The 23080-nt window shown below is 35.3% G+C and overlaps 1 protein-coding gene across 1 annotated transcript in view; it reads left to right on the plus strand.

Annotated features, from left to right (window-relative positions):
* The first annotated feature begins 3883 nt into the window (after window positions 1–3883).
* The window catches only part of SEC23A (Sec23 homolog A, coat complex II component), a 26097-nt gene continuing 6900 nt past the window's right edge, over window positions 3884–23080 (plus strand). Inside the window, exons 1-16 of the mRNA XM_026849416.1 lie at window positions 3884–4121; window positions 5930–5987; window positions 6254–6340; window positions 7487–7723; window positions 7812–7891; window positions 8796–8940; window positions 9283–9441; window positions 10242–10357; window positions 12490–12613; window positions 13724–13804; window positions 15530–15619; window positions 16907–17013; window positions 18017–18170; window positions 18892–18969; window positions 19996–20157; window positions 21631–21717. Coding sequence (XP_026705217.1) covers window positions 3901–4121; window positions 5930–5987; window positions 6254–6340; window positions 7487–7723; window positions 7812–7891; window positions 8796–8940; window positions 9283–9441; window positions 10242–10357; window positions 12490–12613; window positions 13724–13804; window positions 15530–15619; window positions 16907–17013; window positions 18017–18170; window positions 18892–18969; window positions 19996–20157; window positions 21631–21717 — 1986 coding nt within the window. The 5' untranslated portion in view covers window positions 3884–3900. The remainder of the gene's footprint in view (window positions 4122–5929; window positions 5988–6253; window positions 6341–7486; window positions 7724–7811; window positions 7892–8795; window positions 8941–9282; window positions 9442–10241; window positions 10358–12489; window positions 12614–13723; window positions 13805–15529; window positions 15620–16906; window positions 17014–18016; window positions 18171–18891; window positions 18970–19995; window positions 20158–21630; window positions 21718–23080) is intronic.

Consider the following 23080-nt stretch of genomic DNA (forward strand, 5'->3'; position numbering starts at 1 on the left):
GGGCAGGGCCTTGGCGCGGCCGCCGCTGCCCCGGGTGCGAAGTGTGTCTTACGGCGGCAGCGGCTGCAGCTCTTCGGTACCCGTGCCGTGCCGCTGCCGGGGGCTCTGCCGGGCCGGGTGCCTTGCCAGATCGGTAGAGCCACACAAAAATGGTGTTTAGGCAGGCCCTGCTGCACTTGAATATGTGTTTTTTAATTTAGGTCGGTTATTACATACACCGGTTGTTTTTTTAAAAAACCAAGTCCTCAGTGAATAAAACTGGGAGAGCACGTTTGGAGGAGTCAGTGTTTGAGGAGTGAAAATGAAATTCTTACGGTGTCAGTTTGACAACTTGCAGTTGCTTTAACTAAGTACTATTATTCTCATATACTTGAGTTCCTCATTGGCACTGAAATAGATTTGTATCTGGAATCTGATTTTGGCATTAAAAAAAAAAATATTGGCCTGTTATTCATCTAATTTACCGGACTATTAGTGCATAATAAACCAAAAGAATAGTTTTTTTTGTAAGAAAAGTGCACAGTGAACTGTACTGGTTTAGTGGTATTTAAATACATAGCCGTATGAGGGACTCTGATCTCTGTCCTGGAACTCTTAAAATGCTGTAGAGAAATGCTTTGATTTTGTTACATCTGCTTCCAAGGATTAGTGGGTATTATTTTGGTGATCTTCTGTATTGGGACACATTTGTGTGTGTAAATGTTTAAAGGTGCTGAGATGAAGGAAGAGCTTTTAGAATATTTTGAAGAAACTATTGTTAATTGCAGTTGCTTATAGAAGCATTTTAAAATAATGTAATTTCAAAACTGTTTAGTCAGCTATAGCGTTGCTAACTGTACTATTGTATCTAGTCAGAGTGATTACATAAATACTATTATTTACCTGAGAATCAAGCCTTCGTAGTCAGGTGTAGTCAGCCTGTGACTCTTCATGAAGTTCTGTTGTGGCTTCTTTGTGTGACAGAGAGTGAGGTTCCCAAGGTGCAGGAATCCGAGGCACACACAGCCTCAGCAGCGGGGGGAGGAAGCGAGCCAGGAAGGACTGCTGGTCTTGTCTGGATGTCCTATTCTGCAGCAAATCTAAAGCAGTGACACCCCAATGTGGGAGTTCTTGCTGTTCACCTGTTCTGAAAATCACTTCTCAGTGATTTTCTGAGGTGGACAATATATGTTTTGTGGCATTCAGGTGTATGAAGTTTGTTATGTAGTCTGTAGGTCAGGAGGGTTTGCTGTTCTGGTCTAATGTAATACATCTTCACACCTGTCCCAGAAAATGTGCCTGGGTAGCTGTAACAATGCTATTGAAACTGAATGTAACTTGTCAGACCACGAATTTCACCTTTGATGTATGATGAAATATGTAAGCATGATTGGCTCTTGGAAATTAAGAAGAGGGTGGAAGAAAAGATGGAGGAAAATTTGCTTATTAGCAGGTTCTGCCTTCTGAATAGGAAATGCATACATTACTAGATAGTAACAGTATTTAACTCAATAAATGCAACAAATCTTTTATATATGTGTACGCTTTATTAGTCACTGCACACTGGTGTTTGTACATTGACCTCTGCAGAGCAGTAACTGAGTGGTAAAAATAATGTCTGTATAAAACCATTTCAAGTGCGGCTAGAATAAAATGTGAAGGAAAGACTAAGGTCCTGTACAGAAAGTTCGGAGTTGATGTTGCAGTGTATGGAGTTGGTGGACTTTGTAGCAGATGTCTGTGAAATGGGTGAAATGGATTTTAAGTTGCAATTTTTTCTGTCTTTTCAGGAGATAGTTTTAAAAGGAGAGATCTTTCAGTTTGTGATTATAACTGAGATTGTTGCTTCATGCAGACTGTTGTATCAATACCCCATTTTTCAGGGATAATATTCCTTAACTGTTTTTTTATAAAGGACCGATGGATTTTGATGTATTAGGAGAGAAATTTCTTAAATTCTAGATCCTTTTCAGATACCAGGCTCTTCTTTCCTCTCTTAGCTGAATTATATTCTGTCTCTGATCTCTCTGTACTAATTATGATTTCCATATATTCTCTCCCCTTGTGTTTGCTCATGTTTGTTTCCTGCCTGCTGGCCTTGCTGAGGCTGATGGCCTTGCAGCAACTTGAGTGATGGTGGAAGTGCTCTTTTTCACAAAGTGCAGTATGGCTCCTCATGTTGCAATTGCCATGACACGTAGATCTGCTTCTAATAGCAGTAAGATAACATGCCCATTAAAATGTGGGCAGACTAATTATCATAGTATTTCTATTACTGTATCGAGATGAGCGGTAGTGATTGCACCTGTGGAAACCTTTAAGAGAAGGGTACTCTGTAGAGTTAAGCCTGCCTGTCAGGCTGTGTTTTTGTAGGAACAATTTTGAGACTGCTTTTTGTAGCTTTCATCACATGTTGATTATTTCCTAATGATTTTAACTGTGAAATGTGGGGCTTCTCTTTGTTTTATGGATGTCAATCTGTTTTGTTAAAAGTCAGCATTAGAAAGAAACTATTAAGTTAAATTATGATTTTAAAAACTTGAAAAGTTTTAAACTATCATAAAAACTAAAGGTGCAATGTCATTATAATTTTAGAGAGTAAGTCTTTAGAAATGGAGAGTTTTCCAGGAGTCTTCCATGGTATATGTAATTGCCAGGTGAAGAGGGTTGTCTGTGTGTTTGTGAGAATTCCTGATTGAAATGTCATTTCAGGGGGATTCCTGCATGTCTAAAGGTGTTCATTAACTTAGTGCAGTCTAAAATGAGACTTAGGAGTATTTTCCCAGGCTACCTCTTAGGTGGTTCATTTAGATTTTTACATTAAATTCTAAATGATTAGGCAGTGGGACTTTAGATATCCTAGTTGCTGGAAAAACCTGTATAACTTACACATTATAAAATGTACTGGAAAGCATACAGCAGGTATTCAGGGTCTGTAGACATAGCTGAGTGGTGGAGTTTTTTTGGAGGCATGCATGGGGTTGGGGGAACACTTCTTGCTGTCTTTCTCAGTTGTTCACAGGCTCCTTTTGAGCTTTTCAGATGTGTCTGTGTTCCCCAGTGCTTCAAGTTCTGAGTAACTGAAAATTTTGAAAGCCTTAGGTCCGTGCCCAAATGATGAATTTGAGTTCAAACAGTTGTTGAAAGGTGCATCTTGATACATAATGTAGTGGAATATGATACATGTACTTCTTAAAAAGTTGTTTTCTAGCATTGCTGTAGGGGTGTACTCTTTTGTGATACAGTGTTGTTATTCCTTCATATTGCATACAGGCTACATGATGAGTTACTGAAAATGGTTAATTATGGTTGCAAAATTCTTGACACAGCAGAAGACAAAACAATTACACTTAGAAATACTTTTTGCTATTTGATTCTTAAAAAAAATCAGAGAATTAAACAGTTTTGCAAGAATGAATGATTCTTGAGTGATGAACATAATGAATAATTAAATGCATTATTGAAAGGCCTTAAAGCAGGGTGTATTTTTTTTTGTGTGTAAGCAAGTCTGTTTCTATGATGTGTTAATGTGCTGCATGTTTTCTACTCCGACCAGCCTATAATTAGTGATTTAGTTATAACATTTGTTATGTGAGTTTGTTGTTTGAGTCAGGAAGTGATCTGAAGATGGACTATTTTAACCCTACATATTTAGCTTGCACCATGTCAAATATTTGTTATTTTGAAGAGGTTGCTGCATCCTAGGAGTCTTAAATTTCTTAGTTTCACCTTGTAATTCTGTGCGTTGCTTTTAGGATTTTAGAAGCACTGCTCAGTGTTTATTGATTGTAACTCAGTTACAGTATTTGAATGTGTGACTGTCATTAAGGACATTCAGTGTTTTGTGATTAAAAATGCTTGCACTTCAACATTTTGCTAATGGTTCTCTCTTTATTACAGAGATAAGCAGAGAAGTTGACCATGACAACCTTCCTGGAATTTATCCAGCAGAATGAGGACAGAGATGGAGTTAGATTCAGCTGGAATGTTTGGCCTTCAAGTCGTCTTGAAGCCACAAGAATGGTTGTCCCTGTGGCTGCCCTCTTCACGCCATTGAAAGAACGGCCAGACTTGCCTCCTATTCAGTATGAGCCAGTTTTGTGCAGTAGGACCACGTGTCGAGCTGTTCTGAATCCTTTATGGTAAATCTAATGCATATGTTATGCCAATATTTTTCCTTACCAACCATCTTTAGAGTAATGCCAGTTAAACTATGCAAAATATCTGGTGAAACTATGCAAAATATCTGGTGTGTAAGTTCAGGTATTCCTTACATGAATATACAGCTCAAACTTCTAGATTTTGGAAGTTTCTGCACATAGATTTGAACAGTAACATATATACTTAAAACATAGATTTCCTTTAACTAGTATTTTCAACATAATTTCATTAACAACTAGGGTAAAAAGTTACTATGCTATGTCTGGGTGCAACAACTAAACAGATGTCGTTTAATTTCCAAGTAAAATAAACTATGTTACTGACCTTAGTTCATTTGTAGACCAAAGCAGGTTAGCTGGTTTAGTTGACCAAATCAGAAGCTGAAATATGTGATAGGTAGGTAGATAGATAGATAGATAGATAGATAGATAGATAGATACATCCATCCATCCATCCATCCATCAGAAGTCGGCATGAGAGAGGGTGAAAGCTGTTTAAGCAAAAGGGTGATATTGGCAGAAGCACAAATGATTGTGGACTAGTCATGGATAACTTCAGGTTGGAAGCATAGGAAGTGTTTCATGTCGTTCCAGTCACAGAAGAATGGAAAAGAAACAGAACAGTTTCTAAGGTGGAGTTTGATGTGCATGGGAAAGGTACTGAGTGATAGTGAGAGATTAGACATGATGTAAAAGATATGTAGAACTCACTCAATTTTATGAATGACTTGTCTCTGCTTGGGAGAAAAGACAATTTCAAAGCAGATGTAAAATTGCGCCTTGGTACTAAATGGACACAGCGGTTGATTATACTGGAAGTCAGACTTAGTGGAAGCTAACTTTTTAATAAGCATTATCTTTTATTGAGGGCTGGAAGAAAAATAATGGAAAGACAAAGCCTTATGACATTACAGTGTATGGTGTAAATTTTTCCTGTCTCGTGTGGAAGTCATGACTGGATTTTTATTTTTTTTTACGAGGTGTGACTAGAGATTCAATTTGGGGGGACCTTTTGAAGTCTGTGTGGCATAGTGTATTGGGCTATATAATCTGCAGTCCCTGAAATTAGTGTAGATCATTTTCTCTCAGTAGAACTGTGTTGTGTTTACACCATGCTGGGATTTATCCAAAGATTTAATGGTATTTTAAAAAGACTTTTGCCCTTGTAGACAGGAGAAGATATGATAGCAAGAAATGTACATTGAAAACATATCAACTTTACTTTCCTTTAAGATGTGAGTAGGACTTTGTAAGACATTTGTATGGCATGAAGGAACAAGTTGCATTTTTTATTTTAACTATCTGAATACTAATAGAAATGTAGATAATAGGAAGTAGCCTCATAGTTGGAAAAAATGTTACTTTCACTAGAGAGATGGCTGTTAAGTTGGTACCTGCTTTTTTAGGGCATAATGTATATTCAGGATAGTCCCAGACTGTGATGGCTAGTAGTGATAGGCTGAGGAAGGAGAAAAATGCAAAGGTAGGGGGAGTTAAAATGATTTGCTAAGACTATGCAGAGAGTCTCTGATAAAGGTGCGGAGTCTTATTTGCTGCTTTTCCTTGAAGACCTTTCTTCCTCTTTGAAGACAGTAATTTGCCTGATATGTCTGTGCAAGCTTACACTTATTTTAAATTTGTAATGTAAGTATTTAGGAGGTAGTATGTTAGGAGGAAGCTTTTAAATTTTTCAAAAACACATTGACTTTGAAAAATAAACTTATTCTCAGGTCAGTGGAGGAAAAGTGATTGTTCATGCTATATAAACTTTTCTTATTGTATTTTTATAGCCAAGTGGATTATCGAGCAAAACTCTGGGCTTGCAACTTTTGTTATCAGAGAAATCAGGTAAGAAAATGAAACATGCAGGATGTAGAAAATCTTTTTTATAAGGTAAAAGTGAAAATCCTCCTTTTTCAAGTTGTAGTTGCAAACTGAAATTGACAGCAAGAGCATGAGTGTGCAGCTATATCTTCAGAGATTTCATTGAGATTTTTTTCATGACAGCAGTAGTGAACATCTGTTGCAGAGGAAAGTAGTCCATATGTATGTTTTTGGTTTTGTAGAAGTTGTAATCTTTTGTTTATACTTAATTTCTGTGTTTTTATTTGCAGTTTCCTCCTACCTATGCTGGCATATCTGAAATGAATCAACCAGCTGAACTTTTGCCTCAGTTCTCCAGCATTGAATATGTAGTACAGGTAAAATCATTAAATAAAATAACACCTATAACCTTTCAATATACAAAAATAATGAATTTCAATTTTATTTCTGTACTGCGTTTTCATGACGGAGTCTGTATGTGCTTGTTAGTAGATTGAACATATATGTCCTCAATTAGAAATGGGAAACATAATTTTTTATAAGAACACAAGGATGGCTAATAAGACTGGGTTAAAAAGAGAGGCCTTTTCTAAAGGCAATATTTCTGTTAGGTCTGTTTCTTTACCAGGGGTTTTAATTTCTGTTTATGCTGGGGGTCTACTTACTCCTGTTGCTTGCTCAAATGATTTCAGTTCAAATTTGGCTGACTGTTGATTCATCTCTCATGAATCATTTGAATTAAAGTTTGTAATTGAATGAGTTAGGTCTAGGGCTAGCTGGTTTAGAGAAAACAACTAATACATATTCAGTTCAGGTTTTGAATTTTAATACTAATCTTTTCTTAGGATAGAAGTTACTTGAATAGAAATAAAAAATGGATCTACAACCCAAAATTGCAAACATTTGCAATTGCAAATTTTGTAATCTCTAAATTCCATTTTTCAGCATTATAATTTGTAAGATTTCAGGGAGGCATTCAGAATATTAAGAGGAGTGAAGACTGAACATATTCTCTACTTTTTGCCAACTATTGTAATGCAAATTAAGGGAAATATTTGCTCATAGTACAGCAAAATTAGTTTAGAAGGAATGAAAAGGATTGATGATCTCTAGAGTAAAATTACGAGGTGAAATACCACAGAATGCTAGCAGGTTGGAATATTTTATAAATGTGAATAGCTTTATGACTATTAGGTTCACTTGGAGCCATTGGAGCTCATTATATATTCCAAGATTTATATAATTGGCACATGCTTCAAACCTGTCATGACATCCTGAAAGGATTTTTTTTTCTTCTTCTGTAGTAAGCATTTAATTTTTGTGCAGAGTTCGTTATGGTATGGGTTTCATTATCCCTTAGTCCCAGATACTGATTACTACTTGAGAAGGAGTTCAGTTAGATGGAACATTGATATTATTGCTATGATTAAATCTTTTACAAAATGTACTTCATTTGTTCATTTTTGATGCTGTAAATATTGTAGGATTTGTTTTCCATGTGATTATATTTGTGTTTTTTAAAGCGTGGTCCTCAGATGCCTTTGATATTTCTTTATGTTGTGGACACATGCATGGAAGATGAAGACTTGCAAGCTCTGAAGGAATCCATGCAAATGTCACTTAGTCTCCTGCCACCAACTGCATTAGTAGGTCTCATTACCTTTGGCCGAATGGTGCAAGTTCATGAACTTGGCTGTGAAGGAATTTCCAAAAGTTATGTCTTCAGAGGAACAAAGGACCTATCTGCAAAACAACTTCAGGTAATGCACAAAAGCAAACAAAAAGAAGTGATGATGATAGCTTCAAATAGTAAATTTTGTAACAAAAATCATATGTATTTGACTACAGGAAATGCTGGGGCTTACAAAAGTAGCTATTTCACAAGTCGGTCGGGGTCCTCAAGTGCAGCAACCACCACCTTCTAACAGGTAATGTGCTTAAAGCATCTAAAAAACATGCCTTGACTACAGTGATTACTGAAAAAACATGTTTTGTGACAATGAAAACAATCAACTGACAGTTGAACCTTTGATCAGGCACAAATTTACTAGGAGACTAATGGTTATAGCCCGTTTCTTTCCTACGGTTTCTACTGGGAAGACTTAATGAATGATAATAAAATCATCTGGATGGTGCTTTGGAAATGTTCTGAGAGAATATTATATAGGCATATTATAGATATGTAAATAATGATGCTTCTATCGGTTGGTATGGTGGAAAATGTTAATAGCTGCTTTATGCCCCTTTCTTATGTAGATACCCATTTTTGACTTCCCTTTTTCTTCCTCTTCTGCTCATCTCCCCTCCCCTTCTGCCTTTCATTTGGAAATTGCTGGTTGGTGTTTGATTCTACTGTGTATTCCACTGTGACGTAGAAGAAATGGATCAAAGTATAAAAAAGAGAGATGATTTTGCAGTCTCTGCCTTCCGATAAATAGCTGCATTTGTAGACAGTTTGTAGCAGAGAGCATGAAGAATTCTTTATACGTTAATGTTTCTTCTGATCTTTGATTTTCACTGAAGTAGTGACGCTTGAGTTTCTTTTTGAGATTCATAGGTCATTGTCTACTGTGTTCTTTTGACTAGTTGGGGTTCTTTCTGGATAGTGGCGATATCTCTAAGTCAGCAATTTTTTGTTTTACAAGCTCTTTGCTCAACTAAGCTGAGTGTGCTGTGTATGTAGTAACACCAAACTGCATTATCTCAGTGAATCCAGAATAGAATCTAGAATTAGTCATTGCTAATATATGTATGATATATTGCTAGTGAGCAACTGGTAAAATTTTTATTTAAAAATTTGAATACAAACTAATTTCATGTATTTGTTTACAGATTTTTACAACCAGTGCAGAAAATTGATATGAATCTTACTGATCTTTTGGGTGAACTGCAACGGGATCCTTGGCCTGTTCCACAGGGAAAGCGGCCCTTACGTTCTTCTGGAGTGGCTCTTTCTATAGCTGTGGGGCTCCTTGAGGTAATAGTTTTAACTACAGTTGTGCTAATATGTAAACAGATCCTTGTTGCAGAAAAGCTGCCACAGTAAATATGTAAAAACCTTAGTAATTGATGCATATTAGATTTGTATGATGATTCTGATTGATATTATCCTTTATATGCATCGAATAATCCTAGGTGTTTATAAATTTTTAACGAGGCAAATTGAGACTTTGAATTAATGGCAGATTTAAGTTTTGAGAGGGAAAAGGTACCAGTTATTGTTAGAATCCTATCAATGTGATAAATACCTGCATAGCTATTTCTTTTGTTCAATTCATAGCAAAACCTGATGGTTTTATTTGTCTTTTATTTCCTGCAGTGCACTTTTCCTAATACAGGTGCACGTATAATGATGTTCATTGGAGGACCAGCTACACAAGGACCTGGCATGGTTGTAGGGGATGAACTGAAGTTACCTATAAGATCATGGCATGACATTGAAAAAGACAATGCTAAATATGTTAAAAAGGGTACTAAGGTAAGAGGTGATCGTGAGTGACATTTTAGGCATTTTACCAGTAAGTAAATGTTTCCATTGTCTGGCATTGTAAAGTACTGTTAATAGTACCAAATATGTAAAGAGGTGGGAATTGTGTGGTATTGTTTACCTTTGAATAGTGGTATGTCTTCGGGAATTTCTTCAGCAATTTCAGTATATTGAGTTAGGACTATGTCTAGCTCACATTAAGGTTCTTTGGAGTGTTTCTTTGGTTTAAGTCAGAAGAGATTTATGTGACTGAATGGTATATCTAGAGCAAGGCTGGGTGCTTCTAAAGCAGCTGCTCAAGCATGTCTCCGTGGCTGGGGGAGGGCTAGACAGTAGAGTTTAGGCATAGTTAATTTTATCTTAAATGTACATTTGAGCAGGTGAACTGCATCCAAAACCTGTTGAATTCATCTTAACTAATTATAATGGAAGCTTAAACAATTAGCTCGGTCACAGGCACCTGTCATTATAGACACTCGTGTTGGATCCGATACTTAAAGTACTGTGAAGTTTAAAAAGAAAAAATCAAGGTAGTATTTTCTAGTTTAAATAGCAACTGCTCTGTCTAGTGTGAGTCAGGTTCTCAGCTGATCAGAAAAAAACCCCAAGTGTTGAAAATTCCAGTCTTAATTTTACCTTCAGGAAAAAAAAGAAATCATTTTAGCTTGTATTAGAATATGATGTGAATAAAGTCTGATTTTAGAAAAACTTGGCAGTTTAGGATTTAATATGAAGATGAGGAGATTTCACACTGTAAATTGCTATGAACTGTATTTTCATCTTGGATTTAGCATTTTGAAGCCCTAGCTAATCGGGCTGCAACAAATGGTCATGTTATTGACATATATGCGTGTGCATTGGATCAGACTGGTCTTCTGGAGATGAAGTGTTGTCCCAACTACACTGGGTATGTGCCTATTCATTTTTAAGTAGTATATAAAGATGCAGTTTTTAGTTTTTTTATATTGTTTAACAGGAAACACCAAAAACTGCTACTGCTGCTTTAAAAAAACCCCACACAAACCCACTCTCATATACTGTGATGGTAGCATTTGTACTGGAATTTTGGACTTTCTCAGCCTCTGGCAAATTTGTCACAGTTGTGGGTTTCATCGTGGGGGTTTTAATATGATCTGTTTGAGGCTTAAATAACATGGTTATCTTTTTAAACAGGCAATTTATCCTGTGCCCTGTTGCTAATTTTCTTTCTCTGTGTGTGTATATGTAAGCTGCAGGTTTCAGTAAAGATTAAGGACCTGTCATCCTTCTTTTTCTTGCTGTTCAGAGTGGTACAAAACGCTGTGTTGCTCTTTCTGTCTTGTTTACATCCTTCTTCTATATAGTGTTGTTCATAGGTTCAACTGCTGTATTAGGTGATTATCAGGTACATCTGTTGCTCCTGATTTTTTGCTCCATCTATCCAGTTCTGCATTTCAGACATGGTCTTGTATTTGTGTTCCCTCCAGCTTGTCTTGCCATCAGTTCACTTTAATATGATCAAAGCAAGTTCTAGTCTTCCTCATGAAACCACTCCCCTATTTTCTGTCACTGGATGACACCTGCACCATTTCTGTTACGCAGATCTGTAGTCTGGGATGGATTTTGACTCTTACTTGCATTTTAAGTACCTCGTTCGTTTTGTAAATCTTGCCAGTTCTTCTGTATTTTTTCAAAGACTTCTTTCTCTTTCTGAAATTTTTTTTCTACACTTGTAGTATTTCATCTTTGCTAGTATAGCCACCTGCTTTACATACTGTTTTTTTAGGTTAGACTTCTGTATTCAGTCTGGATTCTTTTGCAAGGCTCATTTTTCTTGCTTGTTACTGTTAGCTTTGTCAATACAAACTGCAAGTAAAATGAAATGAAGCATCTTTGCTTATCAGTTTAATAACTGGTATATCTGTGGGTAATGGGCCTTTTTAGTTGCCTGTCAATATTTTCATATGACAGGATCCTAAGCACATATCACATACCTAGGCATACTAAGAAGAATGAGAGATGCAGCGGCAGGTTGGGGGGAACATATGCCACAGATTTTCAGGCCAGCTTGGCCAATGCTAATCACTGCTGGACAGCTTCTTTTCAGAGCTGTGTGTAGTCTTAGCTTGGGAGTTTTCACTGCTCAGGATTTTTACATTTAAGTTTATGACTTTACTTGCATAGCTAACTCCTCTTCCTTTTTTGCATCAAACTCAAGCTGTATTTTTCTGTATTCTACAGTGTAATTTTTCTCTTTCTGTCTGCTCTTGTGACTCACCTGTTTCTGCTCTTCCAGCAAAACTAGCCTTAATGTATAGTTTATCTATTTCTCCTATAGCTATTCCTGTTTTCTATTTGGTTACATCCTGCCTGCAGGGAGGAATTTCTGAATCTACCCATGTCTGTTTTCTTCTGTCCTTGAGTATCCACCTGAAAACTTTTAATACATCACTTCTTTTGGATGTAATGTTTGACCTATTAACATATTTTACTAATATGATTTAATTAGTATTTTTTGATGAATAAAATAGTATCTCCTATTACTGTTTTCTAAATGCAGTGTATGATATTTCATGATAAGCAGCAGCTGTTGCAGTTACATCCACAGAATACTGCTAAGCATAAAAATAAATCGTCCTTCTTGAGCATAGATTTAGGTGTGAGATGATGAATGAACTACATAAAATAAAATGGTGTGGAAATAAGTTTGAAATATTGAATATTAGAAGTAAACTGACTTTGCATGACAAGATTACAAGACATTCATAGTGTTGAAGTTCAGTATATTCCCAATGAAAGATTTGGTTATATATTATAATCACAATGACCTTAAGATGCTGTTGGGCAAGAAGCTCACTTAAAAATTTCATCCCTAACATTGTAGCAAAATACTGATTTAATGATAGTCTATTTTCCGAAGGCAAAAATGTACCTCACAATGAACTGTCTTTAGTTCTAGTTTTTAATAGAAATAAGCTATATAAAGCTCGTGTGCTGAATTATTGCATAATAAGTAATCTATTTTAACTTGAGGGTTTTGTTTGTTTTGTTGTTGTCTAGAGGCTACATGGTAATGGGAGACTCTTTCAATACATCTTTATTCAAACAAACCTTTCAGAGAGTATTCACGAAAGATATGCAAGGACAATTTAAGATGGGATTTGGTGGCACATTAGAAATAAAGGTAAGAATACAGAAATGCAGTGTGTTAGTGACACACTAGAATAGCATGGCTATGAAACTGTGGAATCTTTGTCCTTTAAGGAATTCTGAGGAATATGGTAAACAGATGTGTTAGGTTTGGCTTGGACATAGCTGTTACTGCCTAACTATCTTTTTACAGTTCTGTGATTCTGTAAATGTGAGTTAGGTATTATGTTAATTCCGTCTTACCCTGCATTCAGTGACAGCTAGAAGGGAGACTGAACTAAAATGAATGCCTCTTAGAAACTCACAATTCTGTGTGCGTAGATTTTGGTATCAGTAGTGAGTGTTTCTTGAGTTTAGGTCCAGGTTCTCTGCCTAATCCAGGACAGCTTTCCTTTCATTTTCCATCCTTATCAGAACCCGCTCTGGTGCTTTAACAATATTTATTTTCACCTTCACTCTTGTGGGAAACTTAGAGCTGAATGTCTTCCATGATCTTTCTTGCACAGTATCACAGTCCTGCCTTGTAGAAGAATATGGGGCTATTTTCTTATTCAGTAAAATTCTGTTTAAGTTTTTACTACTAGGAAAAATAATTGAACCTACTTTTTTCATGTACATATTCTTGTGAATTTTGTTGGAATATTGTGGAAAATGCAAAAATGGATCCCCAGTTTAAGATGGATGTACAAATCACTTCAAACAGGAAAGTGACATTGGAATAATGTAAATAATTGGATTTTGCTTTTAGGAGATAAATTCATTGTGGGGTACATACAGGGTTATCTTACCAGTCTTTGTTTTTAATTGCATCTTGTAAATATTTTAATTACTTTGCTAGAAAATAGATGTTATCCAGTATACTTTCTAGGCTTTAAAGAACATCAGCTTTTTTCCATGTTTTAATTTATGTTCATGGTATTGTTTCAGATATACTAATTGGTACAGCAAATAGATGTAATTAAGTATAGAAGGTGAGCATATGAAAAGTTTCTGTAAATATGTCAAGCATTATTATATGTATAATCTTTCCTAAAGGTATCAAAAATCTACTATACATTGATGTTGTCATTAGCTAATGATAAAATAAGACTGAATTCTTCTTAGTGTAGCATACTAATGTATGTTTTTTTTTCTAAATATGAAGACTTCAAGAGAAGTAAAGATTTCTGGAGCAATTGGACCCTGTGTCTCTCTAAACTCTAAAGGACCTTGTGTCTCAGAAAATGTAAGTAAACTGCTGAAAATGAAGGTAATATCCTACTGTGGAAAAAATAAGATTTAGGATTTCTGAATTTGAAGAGAGGCTGAAACTTTTCCATAAATGGAACAAATAGTGTTCACTTTTTACCAGTTTTAAACTAAATATGTGCAAGGGCTGTTTTTTTAAATAAGCTCCTCTTCACTGATAGATTAGATTCAAGTTGTATTAGACCTTGCAGATCCCTTGTTACTTGTTTAGGTTTGTTTACTGAGTGGTTGCTGTAAAATTATTACAGAGAATTTACATGCTGGCATAGCAGAAACCAAGTAGAAAGTCAGTTAGCGTGCTTTATTATTAAAATCAGAGCTATGTCCTTTTATCCAATGAGAACCGTAAAAATACTTTGTTTAGAAAGACTAAGAGAACAGGAGGACACAAGACACGGAAACATCCCCTTCATCTTGACCCGCTCTTCCCATTTCTGTAGCTGTTTCACCAAATGCACATTTAATTTATTAGAATCTGCAACTACTACAGGCTCCTGAAGTAACTCCATTAAATTTACATCAGACTTAAATCATCATTAATTTTCTTACCAAATAATGTTATTATAGCTTAATGTTGCATTTTATTACTAATCAGAAAAAAATGCTGCAAGTAACCAAAATGTCTTATATTTGAAAAGTCTTACTTTCGTTCCTGACAATCTGCATAATGGAGCACTTTCCACTATGAAAATGCTTACAAATGGCCTTCTTTAATCAAGCATTTTTCATGCCTAATTTTTCCTTGCGTTTATGATTGCATCTTGAACTAAAAATCTCAATATAATCAGCATTCTTTTTTTTTTTCTTAGTGATCTGGTACAGATTTTCCTATTTCATCACTTAAAGGACTGTATATATTACAAAAAAAAGTTAAAACCCCCAAAACCAATTAAAACGTACATCTCCTTATTTAAGCTACATATCTCAAGTCATAGGAGGTAATAGCAGATTTAATTGTGAATTCATATCCATGCCTTGCGATTGCATCATGATTAATTTCTATTTCAAAAACCTTTTTGTTGACATTTGAATTAAAATTTTTCAGGTAAAACATGAATAAAATGTAGATGAATGCAACTCGTTTAAAGTGGTAACTGGAAAATTATTCTAGCAATAATGCTTTTAACAGTGAATACAAGTACAGTGATAGTATTGCCAGTATAATTTTCCTTGAATGTTTTGTTTGGTTTCACTGGATCCACTATGGATGACTGGTTATTTTAATTGGTTTTGCTGGGTGTTTATGTTGTTTGGATGACTAAAAGGAATTGTCACTTGAAATACATCACTATATCTGTACAGTTACCTTGTTAGTTACTAGAGACTATGTAAGTACACGCCATAGACTATGTAAGCCATCTGCTTGAAGTTTTACTGGTGTGCCTTAGAAGGGTCATTCCACTTACATGTGTTTCTTACCTCTTCTCTTGGGACCATTTAAGCGAAGTCTAGTACTTTTTCCTTTTTTTGTCTTGGTTTTTCCATTTTTCTACTGGCATGTCCTTGTCTTTCTAATGCTTTAATCTTTTCCAACCGTCTCCTTTTTTTATTATTTGTGCATCCAGCGTTGCAGTTGTTTTGCATGAGTGTTTGAGAAGCTGACAGAGTAGTTGTAAACAATTACCTGTAATGGCCAGATGTTGTACTTCACAAACAACATAATATTTCTGGTTTGTAAAAGTATTACAAAATTTTTCTACAGGAGATTGGAACAGGAGGTACTTGTCAGTGGAAGATTTGTGGACTTAATCCTACTACAACGCTTGCGCTGTACTTTGAGGTGGTCAACCAGGTAATAAAGATTTGTCTACTTGTCTACTAAACACAGTAATTTTATTTTATGTGACTGCTGAAGCCTGTATTTTTGTGCGGTTCCCTCAAGCACAGTAGGAGGGATACAAACAATGTTGCTATTTTGCATTGTCAAAGTTTAGAGATGGACACTAACAGCTTAATGATGAGTTAATCTTCTAGAGTAGGATAATGAGAACCAAAATGCTTTACACATTTTGGATAGAGTTCATAGTTTAAGTCTTATTTTTTCTTTTCAGAGTTTTACTTATTAAAATGTATTTCAGTTGCAATATACGGAAATACTGCAATCTGTGTAATAAAGTGCTTTTCAGCATTTTGCTGATGTTTTAGTTACAAGGTAATTACTCCATAATGTTACATTTTAATTTATGCTTTAATTGCTCAGTATTTGTATGTACAGATTGGCTTCATAGAAATGTGTCAAGGGCATATAGCTTGGTTTCCTGTCTCCCTGAGGGTGTACTAGGAAAGAGGATAAAAACATGACATACAAATGTGCTAGTTCCTTCTAGTACTTTCCCTTCTTCCATATATTTGAAGCCCAGGAACTATTTGGGCTGACTATAGTTTTTATATATGTAGTATGTTATATTGCATACTTCATGACCTATGAAGGTTTGAAAACTTGAACTAAGCTTAGCCATTTTTCATTTTACTTTTTGCATATTTGTTTTGGTCTCATTTTATTAGTAACTCTAAAACTGGTCTGATCATGATGTATAATAGTTGATTTCAACTGTCCTCTTGGAATTACTTAGCTTGTCAGCAGCATATAAACCTGTATTTCTATTGACCAGAGTTTTGAAATTTCAGTTTACACCTGAATTCTAATCTTTCCATTTCAATGGCACTTTCTGGGATTCATTAATTAACATTTTAGAGTAGTATCAGTTTTGTTGCCCCGTAATTCTAGTGAACCACATGATGTTCAAATAGAATCTAATGAAATGAACAATTGAAACAGAACCCTTTGAAATTATTGTCTCTCTAAGTGTATGTGGAAGGGGAGAGAGCATTGGTTGCTTCAGGGATATCTGGTGGAGGCAGCAACTACTCCTAACATGCCTTAACAGTCTCCAAGTTTATTAGCCATGTTTAGTAAAGGTACTCAACATAATAAAAGCAACAGACAATGCATTTATATAACTTGAGCTGCCTATTTCAAAGAATTTTATAATTTTCTAGTTAATAGTTTATACATGTTAAATTATACTGTAAAATCCTGAGATTTCCCTCCATTTAGTTTTTTCTCTCCCATTCTTAGCACAATGCTCCCATTCCTCAAGGAGGACGTGGTGCAATCCAATTTGTGACTCAGTATCAGCATTCCAGTGGACAGAGACGTATCAGAGTGACTACGGTTGCCAGAAAGTATGTTTTACTTGTGATGAATCATTTTCAAAAAAGCAGGATATATATTTGCCTTTTAATCTTCAGATTTTGTAACCAGTTTATTGTTGTGGGATACACAGTGCCACAGGCAGTGAAGGCACGATCATACCTTTGAGACAGTTCCCTCTGTTCTGTGGGCTGCTTCTTCTGTGAGAGGTTGCAGTGGCTGTGTAATCATGTTATGGGAGTGCTCTGAAGTAACCCAAGTGATTTTAGGTGAAGAGTAGGCTTTGAGTGAAGTTCTGTGGCCTAAACTGTGGAGATGATTTGACTTAGGGAATGTCAAAGATCACTTGGTAACTTAATTTGAGAGTGCTAGTGGCAGTTCAGGGGGGTGTAAATACCTATTCTTCCATGCATAATCTTTAGCTGCAGCTTCATTGATTCAGTTTACTTTGCAATTTTAGAAAGTGATGTTTGATATTATGCAGGCATTTTTCAATGTCCAATGATATTTCCTTTAAACTGTAGGAGATTATTGGTTGGTTAATTTGATGGAAAATTCAGTTTATCAAAAAAAAAGCATTGCCCTTATTTTTGATATGAATATCTTGTTAACTTACATTAGTTATATTAATAAAATCTTGGTGAATGATAAAAGGACAGATTAATAATTCTCATTGTAAACTGAAAAGAACAAGCAAGGTGCACAAGAAAACTTGCTAGAGTGGGAATGTGTGATTAGCTTCATGGACAGTGTTTTTTGTAACTTAGCTTTCATAATTAATATTTTTTTAATATAGTAACTTTTCTACTACTTTATTTCACTAGTTGCATGGCATCTGTACAACTAAGGGATAGTTCTAATTAAAGAATGGTTAACCGAGAGGATGCTCATTTACACCCAATAGATTTTTGAAGCTCCAGCCTCAGTTTGTTAAACTGTTAACACTGCTTTCTTTGCCTTAGTTTTGGAGGGATATTTTGAAGTTGAACATCTTTCCTTTCGCTGTAATGCAAATACTTGTCTTTTTTTTTGCAGCTGGGCAGATGCACAGACGCAGATTCAAAACATTGCTGCATCTTTTGACCAGGAAGCTGCTGCGATTCTCATGGCTAGATTGGCAGTGTACAGGGCAGAGACAGAAGAGGGGCCTGATGTGCTTAGGTGGCTGGACAGACAACTTATACGACTGGTAAAAAGAATATATTAAAAGAGTTGGATTCGTTTCTTGTCTTCAGACATATCATTCTTAAATGACTAGTGTTCAGTGATTGTTTTTTTAAAAATAAAACAAAAAATGAACCAAATGTTTAATTTCCATAAGTGGGTATGCCAAATTAACTAACATTTTCTATTTTAAGTGGAAAAAAGAGCAGATAGGTTTTTAGTTTGTTTATTAATGATTCTTCAGTCCTCAGCAGTTGATACTTGCCAGCAATTCAGAGAAATTCTATCATGAGATTAGCAGAAATTAAAACTTTCTCTACTTTCTGCTGCCTATAATATTGTAGATTAAATATTTTATTAAAAAAAAAAAGTCAAAGTATCTTGAAAACCATATGGAATGTATTTTCAAAAGTTCAATTTTCTGGGTTTTTTTGATTTCTTACTTGTAAGTATGTAGTTATTAATAATTTAATTTTAAACATGTTCTTCAGGGCTGTTTAATCATCTTAACTCTGCTTAGCTATTTTAGAGGAAAAAATCCCAAAAAGCCATTAAAGCCTCATACACAAGGAAATCACTGCTTGTTAGGAAAAGAACTTATGTCAGTATTTTTGCTAGGTTTCTTTCTGCTTACAGAGCTGTAAGAACCTCAAGTCATGTGTCTATTCAAAACAAAGAAACTTACAGTAATGGCATGACCAAGCAAGTATGTTTCTTAATGTAGATAAATTTTTCTTTTACTCCAGTGTCAGAAATTTGGAGAATATCACAAAGATGATCCAAGCTCTTTCAGATTTTCAGAAACCTTTTCTCTTTACCCACAGGTGAGTAGAAGGAAAGTGTGTCTATAAGCGATAAAGAGACAATGTTTAGTGAAGGAAGAGGCACTGTAGCACAGAGTAAAATAAGGCTTTACCCTGGATACCAGAATGAAAAGACCCCCTGTCCTCAGCTACTGTCTGGCATGTGATATTAAGCAAATAATTTCTGTTATCTCTGCTGTTGTGTCCCCTTTTGCCCTCTGTCCTTACGGCTAAACTTCCTCTATTTTTTGTTTCTTCTGTAATGGAATCCTCATCTTACCTGAATTTGTAACTCAGATAATGACACTTTTTCTTAAGGGCCATTTTAATGAAGAAATTCAGAGAACATGAGGAAAGATATAGTTTTGCTTTGTTTTGCTTTGCTTTCCCGCATGATTCATAATACTAATCTGAAAAGAAACATTTCCCTGGTGAAGCGAACTTGAGCTTGACTGTATTAAACTTTGAAAAGTTTCTTTGATAATAATACATTCTGATAAACTCCTTTATTCTGATAGCTCCAGGTAGTTGCTTTTGCACTCTTCATAGACTTCCATGATATTTCTGTTTGAGTTATCTACCAATCTGTCTTAAGTGTTGTGGAGAGATTGATTCAGAAATGAAAGGATTTGCTTTTTCCATTTTACTAACGGAAGTTCAACTTTGCTGTGGTTTTCTGTTCACATGCTATAACTTACCTTGTGTGTTCAATCACAGCAGCCTCCCTCATAGGAACAGTAGAACTTACAGTAAAGGAAAGGCTTGGCAATATTCAGTCATACTATTTATCAGTTAGTACTGGAGAAGAAGTATTAAACTTTTTCTTAAATCAAAGCTGCTTTGTAGGTTTGTCCATTCTGATCTCTCTGTCTTACTCACATGAGAGTAAGAGGTCCATATACAAGTTAGAAATGTTAAAAGGACTTGGAGTTCAGGGTTTTTTTGTTGTGGTATTGGTCTTGTGTAGTTTGTGGAAAATATTTAATCTCCTTGTACAACTCTCCTTTTTATCTGTGAAAGTTCATACAAATGGTTTTTGTTTTGCAGTTTATGTTTCACTTAAGAAGATCTCCTTTCTTACAAGTTTTTAACAACAGTCCAGATGAGAGCTCATACTATCGTCATCATTTTATGCGTCAGGATCTAACCCAGTCGCTTATAATGGTTCAGCCGATTCTTTATGCCTACTCTTTCAATGGACCTCCAGAGGTATCATTATATGTAAACATAATAGTGAGTTAAAATGTGCTGTTTCAAGAGAGATGATTGTTGACCTCACTGTTACACATTATAAAATGTGTATTTTAATTTATTGTGTGAGAAAAAAACCCCTTAATTTAATGTAGAACATATGAACAAGGCATATCTCAGAATTCTGAAGTAGTATAGTTCTGAAATTAAAAGTCACTTTTTGTGTGTCACTCTTCACAGTGAAGAGATGATGTTTTAAACTAAGATATGGACTTTTTGTTTTTGAGTGCTGTAGGAGTTTAGCTTTTGTTTTTCTGGTGCCAGTATGTAAACATCAACAAAAATGTTTTTGTTTCAAAATGTACTTTTTTGTAGAGTTTGAAAGAAAAGTTGGGGCTTTTTTTGAAATGTACAAAATTCCCACTATCTTAACACCCGCATCCAAAGCTTCTGATTTTGATGTGTTTACCGTTATGTATAGATTCAGTACAGAACCTTCCAGCTGACCTTATCTTGTCACATTCTGTATAAATGTAAAACAAAAGGATGATCTTCCAAGAAGCTTGTGAAAGACGTGTAAGATACAAGACAGCAAAAGCAGTCTGATAGATAGGAGAGAGTGAGGAAATGGTAAGACAATGAAAGCAAACATAGTAGGCAAGGCAGGCTGGAATCCTAATTTTCGTTAGGATTTTTATTTATTTATTTTTTACTATGTCATGGTGATATAAATAAATTAAACTCCACTTTTAAGTCTTTAAAGTAATTTAGGTGGTTTGTGGGGAGCTACTCCCATCATTCTCCCATGTGTGAATAACAGTCACATGGGTGATTGGGTGATGCAGAGGAGAAGTATGATCAAGGGGGAGCTGACACTTCAATGTAGAATGAGTAATATTTTTTTAAAATCCTAATAAGATTGATCTGGTTAAATCATATGGTACTCATTCAGTTAAATCATAGTGCCAGTAGAGTGTCACTGCCCTTAAAAAGGTGAATTAAAACCTTACATTAGATTTCATAAATCATGAGCATTTACGGTATACATATATTGGTGGATATATATGCACAGTAATAATAGCTGCAAGGACAAGACTAAAAAACCCCAAATGATCCACAACCCCCACATCTTATACTTGAATATCTACTGAATCTTTATACACTAAAATATCATTAAATTAATGCCATTGTATAGGTAAACACGGAGACACTTGAAGTACTAGAAAAGTGCATAATAATGAAAGAGGTTTCGGCTCTTAAATACATTTTTATTACTTTTATGAAGTTACATATTCAGAATCAGGCTCGATAGCTTTAGAGTGAGATTGTGTGGGTTGCAGATGTATAGCGTGAAAACTAGCAAATCTGGAGCTCTACTAAGTGATCGAAAAAGTTCCTAAGGTTCAGTGACTGATTCAAAAAGCTGGTAATACCATCTGATTGCTCAATTCTGCATCAATTGGTAATTTAGAATTTATTTTAAAATCCTAGCCTGTTCTTTTGGATAGCAGCAGCATTTTACCAGATCGCATTCTCCTTATGGACACCTTTTTCCAGATCCTTATTTATCATGGAGAGGTAAGATTTGTCATTTCTTAAATAAACATTCTTTTTCTGTAGGAGTGCAACATTATGAAAGTCAAGCCCCAGCTTTAACACACTCCCTCCAGTGCTTGACCTCTCATCTGCATGGCTGATACCAGACTCTTAATACATGTTTCTAGTAATTCTGGTAACCTAACATGCCTATACACAGATACTTGACATTACTTGATATTTTGGTCCTGTTTGTTATGATGGGTTTAAGATGCATCAGCTTCAATATGCAGATTATTTGATTTAGATCAGTATTTTTCCAACTTTTGAGGATGTTATTCCCTGTTCCCCCCCTCCCCCCCCAATGTTATAAGGTTTTTTTTTTTGGTAGTAAACATGCATTTCTGTGTTAAAATACATGTAAATTGCAAGTGAACATTTTTAATTTTAAAGCTTTTACAGAGTCAAGAGGTTTAATAGTAGATTTTTGCTTAATTTGTGAATCCTCTTATTTATTACTATTTTTACCATACTGACTTGGACTCTCAGATTCCTTGTGTGAAGTGTGTAGGACAAAAAAGATAGAACTAGTCAGGGTGTCTGTACCAATACCAGAACTATTCTTTGTATTATTTTTCTGAAAATTTTTATTAATATCTTACTGATATTCACATTTGCTTTGCTAGTGCTTAGAAAAAGACAAAAGCTTACTTTTTTCTGTTTTGTAAAGTGGTTAGCAGTTCTGCATGATAGCTATAGAATCCAGGGAGCGGCTTTATTTATAGAGGTGCTACTTGCTCCTCTGAATAGGTATCTGTGCACATTTTTATCTCCAAATAATAGAAATGACATATTTCATACATATGTAATTTTTTGAGTACAAGAATCTTTTATTTGAGAATTAATTTATTGCTTGTGTCTTGTTTTTTCAAGGCTCGTTTCCTGCTTTCAAAAGTAAATCCCTCTCAGACTCATAACAATATGTATGCATGGGGACAGGTAAGTATAATCTGCTGATGAAGCTTGTATGCATGATTTTTCTCTATTTCAGAAATCAAGTGACACATTGTGTACATATATGTAATAATGCCAGGTTCTGAAACTGAAAAAGAATGCCACCAAAACTGCAAAAGTTAAGAAAAATGGATTTAATTTCTTCAGACAAATATTATCTGGTTTGCTGGTTTTAGCTTCTGTTAGGCTGCTTGCATGTCTAGCCATCTTTCTTAGACAGATACCTTCACATTCCTTAGAATGAGAGGACTTACCACACATAAAGACTAAGGGACCTGTTTGCAATAGGGAAAATAAATTCTGAAGTTAGTTATAAGCAAGAACTAAGAAGTACCCCAGTATCAGTGTACTGATGCTTTCCAGAACTTTTGTAGCCCCGGTGACCAGGAAT

Source organism: Athene cunicularia (assembly GCF_003259725.1).
Source record: "Athene cunicularia isolate RWA chromosome 5 unlocalized genomic scaffold, athCun1 chr5_part1, whole genome shotgun sequence".
Classification (NCBI taxonomy): Eukaryota; Metazoa; Chordata; class Aves; order Strigiformes; family Strigidae; genus Athene; species Athene cunicularia.